The sequence below is a fragment of the Artibeus jamaicensis genome, unplaced genomic scaffold (genome assembly GCF_021234435.1).
Source record: "Artibeus jamaicensis isolate MK-2021 breed Jamaican fruit bat unplaced genomic scaffold, CSHL_Jam_final contig_465, whole genome shotgun sequence".
Lineage (NCBI taxonomy): Eukaryota > Metazoa > Chordata > Mammalia > Chiroptera > Phyllostomidae > Artibeus > Artibeus jamaicensis.
In genome coordinates, this window is record NW_026521843.1 from 18,022,501 (window position 1) to 18,031,870 (window position 9,370).

Consider the following 9,370-nt stretch of genomic DNA (forward strand, 5'->3'; position numbering starts at 1 on the left):
GAACTGCCAAAAAATGAACTGTATGGAAGTCTAACAACCAAGGAGTTAAAGAAGGAACATTCATCCAGACTAGCAGGAGGGTAGAAAAGGGCAGCCAGGGTGGAAAGGACACATGACAAGGTGGTGACTGGTGGACTAAGTGAGCAAGGTGGTGGCTGGTAGACCAGGCAGCCCCACATTTGTGTGCAGCGAAACTGGGAAGAACAACTAGAGAATGAGACACACTGCACAACCCAGGGTTCCAGCATGGGGAAATAAAGCCTCTAAACCTCTGATTATAAAAACCTGCAAGGGTTTTAGTGGCAAGAGAAGTTCCCAATCTCACAAGAGAGTCTGTTGGAGCAGCTTGCAGGGCCCTAGAATGTACACAAATCCACCCACCTAGGAATCAGCATCAGAAGGGCCCAATTCCCTCGTGGGTAGCAGTGGAAGTGACTGAAAGTGGGGCAAGAGCTGAGCAAACGGCATTATTCCCTCTCTGATAACTCCCCAACATACAGTGCCACAACATAGCAACATGGGTTGCCCCATCCTGGTGAATACCTAAGGCTCTGCCCCTTACTACATAACAGGTGTGCCAAGACAAAGAAATATGACCCAAATGAAAGAAGAGATCCAAACTCCAGAAAAAGAACTAAGCAATGAGGAGACAGACAACCTATCCGATTCAGAGTTCAAAACATTGGTAATCAGCATATTCACAGAAATAACTGAGTATAAGCACAAAATAGAGGAAGAAGGGAAGGCTACGCAAAGTGAAATAAACAAAAATGTACAGAGAACCAACAGTGAAGGGAAGGAAACCAGGACCCAAATCAATGATTTGAACCAGAGGGAAGAAAGAAACATCCTACCAGAAAAGAATGAAGAAATAAGGATTCAAAAACATGAGGAGAAGCTTAGAAATCTCCAGGACAACTTTAAACTTCCAACATGCGAATCATGGAGGTGCCAGAAGAAGAGAAAGAACAAGAAATTGAAAACTTATTTGAAGAAATAATGAAGGAGAACATCCCCAATCTGGCAAAGGAAATAGATGTCCAGGAAGTCCAAGTAGCTAAAACACATCATAATTACATTAGCCAAGATTAAAGATAAGTAGAGAATCTTAAAAGCGGCAAGAGAAAAGGAGATAGTTACCTGCAAAGGAGTTCCCATCAGACTATCAGCTGATTTCTTGGAAGAAACCATATATGCAAGAAGAGGCTGGAAAAAAGCATTCAAAGTCATGAAAGGGAAGGACCTACATCCAATATTACTCTATCTGGCAAAGCTTTCATTTAGAATGGAAGGGCAGATAAATTGCTTCTCAGATAAGGTCAAGTTAAAGGAGTTCATCATCACCAAGCCCTTACTGTATGAAATGTTAAAGGGACTTATCTAAGAAAAAGAAAATAAAAAAATATAAACAGTAAAATGACAACAAACTCACAACTATCAACAACTGACCCTAAAAAGCAAAAATAAAAACAAACTAAGCAAAGGATCGCAGAAATGGAGATCACGTGGAAGGTTATCAGTTGGGAAGGGGAAGGGGAGAATGGGGGAAAAGGTACATGGAATAAGAAGTATAATTGCTAGGTACAAAATAGACAGGGGGCAGGTGTTAAGAATAGTACAGGAAATAGGGAAGCCAAAGAACTTATATGTATGACCTATGGACATGAACAAAGTTGGGAGGAGAGAGGGAGGGGGGAAAAGGGGAAAAAATGGGACAACAATAACTGTATAATCAATAAAATGTAATTAAAATAGATAAATGTATATCGCACGAGGTGACAATAGGGTTAGGTGAGACAATAGATGCTGAATGATTGGGCACAGTAGGCAACTGAAAAGAGCGTTCACTCCTTGCTCTGTTTGTTCTTTTTGGAGGTTAGCAGTCATTTGAATCCTAAAAGGATTGGTTTCTTTCCTGACCTTCTCAGACCATAAGGCAACGTTTTTCTGAACCTGGAATGTTTAACTTAGTGAACATTTGAGGTCTAAGTTAACTTGGACCCATTCATATTTATGCTGCTGGGGAACTGGAACGGTAGATTAGTAGGTGGTGAGAGCGGTCCCTTATGGGTGGAGCCTAGGAAGTGGGGTAGGTTCCCATCATTTCTCTCCCACAACTGAAGTCCAGGTCTGGCTCACCCTGTTCCCTCCTCAGACTCCCAAAGATAAGTTCATCTGTCCCTCTGGGCTGTTTCCCTCTGGAGGTGTCAACACTTAGAGTCTCGCAGAATCCCTAAATCAGCCCACCCCTGCCCTGCAAATGAAAGAGAGGGCGAGGGTACAGGAGGGAGAGAGGGAAGGGGAAGGGAAGGGGAAAGTAAGGGGTTAGACACTGTAGGTGACGCTGAACCTCTAGGATTTGGAGAAAGTCCCTGTCAAGAACTCTGCCCAGCCTGAGTTTTCAGGCTTCCCTCCGCCCTCTCAACCTCCTTCCCCAGAGGACTTGGACTGGAACCAAGAGGTGAGGCGCGGGGCCGGGGCAGTGAAGGTGGCGTCTGCCCCACGACAGCCTCTCCGCTCACCCGGTCCAGCAGGCAGCCCCAGCCCCTACAGGTGCTCCCTGTGAGCCCGCTGCGCTCCTGGCAGTTGCCCCCGCAGCCCCTGGGCAGTCCTCGGTGTGCGCCGCAGGCTGCGCGCCCGGACACCTTGGCAAGACTGGCTGTGCACTGCACGCCGCCGCGCCCTGCAGGGGGAAACGCTACCTGTGGAAGTAATGTACGCAAAAGAGGCCCAGAAGCACAGTCTCGGGCGGGCCAAGGAGAGTGCGGGGCTGACGGACGAGCATCCCCGCCGGGACCACGAAGGAGGGCAGCTCCTGCAGGAACCAGGCGGCGCGGGCGGACAGGTGGGCAGCTGTGGCCAGACTCCCCGTGTGCTTCCCGTAGCTGGAGGGCTCCCCAAAGTACAGTGTCAGGGCCCCCAGCGTGGCTAAAGTGGCGCTTCCCACCAGCACCGGGCTCTGCTGGCAGTGAACGGGCATCGTGTTGGGTTCTCCGCCAGTGGCCGCTGCCAGTGTGGAGGAGAGCGGCACCCCGCCGCCCCTTTATGCACGAGACACCTCCCGGTGTCCGCCCCTTTCAGCTTTGGCGCCCGCCTTCTAGTCTACCTCCCACTTGGGCGCGGCCAGCCCCGTCTCTGCCCAGCGTCAATGCCCGGTTAAGGGGTTGAGGCTCAGGGAGGCAGGTAGAGCGGGAGGAGGGACGAAGGCTTTGGGGGGCCAGCGAACGTGTCCTGGGGTCCTGAGCCTCGGACTAGCCCATACCCGTGCTTCCACCCACGCAGCCCCCGCGGTGCTTCACGACCTGCCACCGGTCTCCCCCCTTAGACTGCCCTTGAAAACTTGTTCCTCGCCCATCAACCTCTGAAGCTGCAACTTCTGGGGCTAGGAAATGGAGAAACAACAGGAAGGACTCAGCAGGGAAGGGTCTCCCATCCGCGCACACGTCCTCAGTGCCGTAGCCCCGAAGCACCTGCCCTCGAACCACCCCAAGCCTGGGTCTCCCGACGCCTCGGATTCCCTACCTCCTTCAGTTCCCGCCGCCTCCATCCCTCCCTGCCTCCTTCCCCCCCCACCCTCCCGACCCTGGGACCTGCGTCCAGGTGCTTCCCGCGCCTGCCAGGCCCTCTGTGTCGGGACCACGCCCTCCTCCACTCTCTGCGTCAGTGTCCCCTCTGCACCACCACACCCGCAGTCGGGCACCAGCCTCTCCCAGCCCTGGTCCCTCAGCAGTTTTTCTCTGGACCTCCAGGTGCGTCCCGAGGTTAGAGAGTCCAGTCCACTGAGCACGTGTGTGGCTGTACGGACTGAGGCCCGTGAGTAGTGACCCTGTCGGTCCTCCCTAGCCTCCCCTTCCCGGCCCGAGAAGGTGGCCAGGTTCAGGCTAACGTCTAGGGCTTCTCCTGTGAGACTGCCTCTCCCAGCTCCGCCAGATGCTACAGCTTCCATAGGCGGTGCCACTGGAGATGCTACTGCGCTCTAAATACACCCAGACGCAGTTCCTTCTCTTCCATTTGCCGCCCTTCGCTCATTCTCCACCTTCTTTCCTTACCTATTTCCTCTTCTCTGGTTCAGCATCCAGACTTCCTTGGCTGCCCTCCTCCTTTCTTTTGAGCCCCTTCACCTCTCAGCCCTTCTTTGACCTGGCTTTCCTCCTTCCGGGGCGCCCTCCTCTTCCCACCTGCTGTTGTACACCTTATTGTCCCGCTGGGGCCCGCATGACGCCCATGCCTCACCCTCCCCTATTCAACTGACCTCAATACCCCAGATAAAATAAGGCCTCAAAAGAAAACATTGTACCCATGTGGAAGAGGTGAAACAAACAAATAAACAAACAAAACATGAGAAGCACTAAAAGGCATCAAAATAGAGAAGTTCAAAACTGTTTTGACCAGTGGAAAAAAACATCTCAGTGGGTGTATTGCATCAAATGGAGAGTCTTGGAAAGTGACTGAGGTTTAAACATGTAAGAATATAAGAATAAATACCCAATTTATTATAAATAAATTCCATTTTGGGGGTCCCCCATATGCACTCATATGTTCCTTGCAGTATTATTTACAGTAACCAACATATGGAAGCAACCCAAGTGCCCATCAATAGATAAGGAGATAAAAAATGTTGTTGCACACATTTACAGTGGAATATTACTTGGCCATAAAAAAAGAATGAAATCTTACCATTTGTGACAGCATCAATGGACCTCGAAAGAATTATGCTAATTGAAATAAGTCAGTCAGAGAAAGACAGATACCATATGATTGTACTTCTGTGTGGAATCTAAAGAACAAAATAAACAAACAAAACATAAACAGACTCAAAGATACAGAGAACAGACTAATAGTTGCCAGGAGCAAGGGAGGCTTGAGGAATTGGGCACAAAGGGTGAAGGGATGAAGAAGTAGAAACTGGTAGTTACAAACAGACACCAGGAAGTAAAGTACAACATAAGAAAAGTCGTCCATAACATTGTAATAACTGTGTATGGTGCCAGGTGAGTCCTGGAAATATCAAGGGAACACTTTGTCAAGTATACAATTGTCTAATTACTATGCTGAACACCTGACACTAGTACAAAATAACATGGAATATTAAATAAATTAATTAATACAGGTAGATTAAGTGCTCCCATCAAAAGACTTAGGACGGCTGACTGAATAAGAAAATAAGCCCCTTACATATGCTGTCTGCAGCAGACTAACTTCAGATTGAAAAACATACAGGGACTGGAATAAAGGAATAGAAAAAGACTTTTCATCACAATGGAAACAAACGAACAAGCTGGGATAGCAATACTGATACCAGACAAAATAGACTTTACCACAAAGGCTATAACAAGAGACAATGAAGTACCCAGCCATTCTACTTCTGTGTATTTATCTGAAAAAATACAAAACACTAAACTGAAAAGACACATATATCCACATATTATTGCAGCATTATTTACAACAGCTAAGATAAGGAAGTAACCTAAGTTTCCAACAATGGATGAATGGATTAAGAAGTGGTACATATATACAATGAAATATGTATCAGCTGTAAAAAATAATGCAATCTTGCCATCTGCAATAGCGTGGATGGACCTCTAGGACATTGTGCTGAGTGAAATAAGTCAGAGGAAGACAAACGCCATATAATTTCACTTATATGTGGAATAAAGAAAACACAAATAAATGAACAAGCATAACAGAAACAGGCTCATCGATACAGAAAACAGTTTGATGGTTGCCAGAAGGGAAGTGGGTTGGAGGGATGTGTGAAAAAGGTAAAGGGATTGAGAAGTACAAACTGGTAGTTAAAGAACAGTCATGGGGATGTAAAGTACAGCATAGGAATGTAGTCAATACTATTGCAATAACTGTATGGTGTCAGATGGGTACCAGATTCACCGGGGTGATCACATTGTAAGTTACATAAATGTATCATCACTGAGTTGTATACCTAAAACTAATATAATATTGTACATCAATTGTAACTGAAAATTTTTAAAGTACTTCTTAAAAGAAAAAATAAAATGACTTTAAAAACTATACGAAAGAAACACACGGAGAAAAAATAAATGAAGGAGAGAAGGGAAAGAATGAAGACTCCATGACCTGTATCAATAGCAACGTCAAGAACTGTAATATATATGTAACAGAATGTCTGAAAAGGAAAGAAAGGAGACAGAAAAAACTAAAGAAACAATACTCGGGACCTTTTCAAATTTGATGACAATTCTATCTTACAGATTCAAGGACCTTGGTAAACCCCAAGCAAAATTAACACACATGCATAAATCACACCAGGGCATATCATAATCAAGTTGCTCAGAATCAATCAAAAAGGGGACAATTTTAAAAGCAGCCAGGGGGTGGGGAGAGGAATGACATAAAAGAACAAAGGTAGTGAGTACAACAGATTTCTCAGAAACTATGCAAGCTGGAAGATAACAGGATGATATAATTAAAGTGCTGAAGGAAAATTTTTTTCAACCAAGAATTTTATATCCAATGAAAATATCCTTCAAACTTAAACCTGAGTTTTGCTTCAGGTGTGATGGACTAAAGTTCTGTTGCGCACACCCACACACACATACACACTCACATACACATTGTGACTTTCTTCAGCAACCTTCTCCGCTCAGAATGGAAACCTAAGCTAGTTAGAAAACTCTGATGCACGTTTCATCTCAACCCCACATCTAAACCTCCCTGCCCCTGTCCTATTATTCCCTCAGGGCCCTATAATATTCTAGAGAATGAAAATCTTGATCAGACTAATTCTTTACAATAGCGGGCTATTCAGCTCTCTTCCACTATGCCAATGGGCTACTATTTCCAGCAAAAAATAGTAGCAAAATTTAACTTCTTTTCTGGAAGACTTCTAAACAATGACATGGTGAGGAGTTTTAGACACAATAGCAGGTCTTCCCAGAAGATATTTGTTGGTTACACAGAGCTTTCAAATCACAGCATCATACTAGACTCTGTTCCATGGGACACTTTATGTATTAATGTGATCCTTTTCCCTAGTACATAGCCAAAAATATCATTAGAAAGAACAGGAGACATCCCCTTCTGTGTCCTGAAGGAGAATTGACAGGCCATTAGTCAAGGAAGTACAAACATCAAAGGATATAAGCTCTGGGGTGGACACAGATCACAGCTCTGCTGGGCCAAGTTCATTCTGTTCTTGGAGAAAGAGGTCCACACAAGGAAAAAATTGGGTCAAGACAAAGGGCAGATTAGGTCTAATAAAGGAAGAGTGCATGTGGGGAGTAGGAGCTGAATAAATCCAGAAGCAAAAAGCTTTAAATCAACCGCTTCTAAAAAACAAAACAACCACTCCCAGTCCCAATCCTCTGGAGAAACAATTTTTCCTTGGAAAACCAAAAAGAGTGGTTCCTACACTTTGAAATTTCATAGACTACAAGAATTGACAACTTTTACTTTGCTAGTTGAATACGATTTTTTTTGTTTTTCAACACAATTTTTAAACTAACATTTGCCGTTATGATTATTTCATACAAGAAAATCATATTTTGAAATCAAAAAATGTAAAGGTCTTGTGCTTTCTGGAAACACAGACAAAACCAAGTTTCTTGCCCTACAAGACTATCTACCATTTGAGGGTCCCATCGAGACATGGCCTGAAGGCTCAGCCAGCCTTGCCCTGTGCCCTTTTCCAGTAGCTGCCCTATGCTGCTATGCTGCCGCTCTCTAGGCTGCCCGATGTTACAGGTGCTGTGACTCTCCTAATTTTGCAAGAGAAGCACAATTTGGTCCTTTCAATGTTCATCAAAGTAGGTTGCAAGGTACCAAAGGGAAGAACCCCCTGAAGGACTTCCTGTAGCACCAGGGAAGGATTTTTGGTTGGAGGCAAAGAATTTGGAGCAACAGAGCGGGAAGTATGATAACTTGGTAAGAATCTGAATTCAGAATGAAGAGCCCTGGGCCCTAGCAGCAGCTCTAGCACTAACAAACTCCTATTTTCTCTGCACCCCATTATCTTTATCTGTAAATGAAGGATCACCTAAGTGTTTTCACATATATACTACAGTCAATCTATACACAATCTTCTGAAGTTAAAATTTAGAGTGTCAACTATTTAAATACCAGTCTCCATTCTTCTCAAAGCTGATGTTTTCAGTGAAAGGTAGAGTGATTTAGCTGTATAGAAGGGTTTCATGCTTTCTCCTAAGCTCCAAGCTTCCACGGGGCCAGAGACACAAGTATGTGAAGATAAATGACTCTTAGGGCTAGAGGTTAACAAACAAATAATTGATCAGTTGAACCTCCCTAATGGGGTAGAGGAGAGGCCACAAGCTATGAAATGCTCTCTGAATGACTTCCACTGCTTAAGGGACTCTTTTCTGGACCGTTTGGCCCCTAGCAAGGCAGAACTTGAAGCCTCAGGGCAGAATGGAACTATGGAAAGAGTCCTTTGGACATGTGGTCACACCCTGTGATCTTCATCCTGGCCAGGATGTCCTGCTGGCCTCTTTCCAACCTCGGTACCAAGGGCCTTGAAATTCACAGGCAGTGATGGAAGGATCCAATCACTCCAGCCAGTAACTTCCAGTTTGCTCTCCACTGATCTCAAAGACAAACCAAGAACACACTTAGGCAGCCAGGCATTTCAGCTGTTAGACATCTTCAGCTACAAAACGTTTTTAAAATTTTTATTACTGAAACTTTCAACCATAGGAGAGTAGAGGAAATCCTATAATGAACTATCATGTACTCATCACCTTGCTTCTTGATATATTTGCTTCCTTTAGTTTTCTTCTGCTAAAGTGTTTTTGAGTAGATAACAGACATTACAGTACCTCAAACTTACAAACCTTAGTATGCATCTCTGAAAAGTAAGAGCCTGTTTTTGCCTAATCACAATAGCAGTTTTCATACCTAACAAATTTCACAATAATTTAATACCACCTAATACCAAGAGCATATTTAAATTTTCCCGTTCTCTACCCCCTCAAAAATAACTTGTGTGACTGGTTTATTCAAACCAACGTCCAATCAAATACAACAACAGGCTGCATTTGGTGAATGCATCTCTGAAGTCTCCAAGTGAGAACAGCCGCCCCTTCCTTTATTTTCTGCTACTGAACAGACCAAAGCAATTGTCTTGTAGAACAGCCACATTCTAGATTTGTCTATTTGTTTCATTGTGGTTTTATTTCATTCTTCCCTGTATCCCCTGTATATTTGTAAGCTGAAGTAGGTTCAAAGCTTTATTAGAGTAAACATTTTATGCATGGCTACTTCCTAGGTGATGCTGTGCGCATCACCCTGCATCACATCTGGAGACCGCACAGAGCCTCTGGCCATCCCACCACTGGGATGCTAACTTGATCACTGGGGCAAGGTGCTGATCACCAGATCC

At 44.8% G+C, this 9,370-nt stretch overlaps 1 protein-coding gene across 3 annotated transcripts in view; it reads right to left on the minus strand.

Moving 5' to 3' along the window:
- Nucleotides 1-2,993, minus strand: part of SRD5A2 (steroid 5 alpha-reductase 2) — a 45,293-nt gene extending 42,300 nt beyond the window's left edge. For all 3 annotated transcript variants that reach the window (XM_053667059.1, XM_037146630.2, XM_037146629.2), the window contains exon 1: nucleotides 2,703-2,993. In XM_053667059.1, coding sequence (XP_053523034.1) covers nucleotides 2,703-2,980 — 278 coding nt within the window. In that variant the 5' untranslated portion in view covers nucleotides 2,981-2,993. The remainder of the gene's footprint in view (nucleotides 1-2,702) is intronic.
- Nucleotides 2,994-9,370: the final 6,377 nt, after the last annotated feature.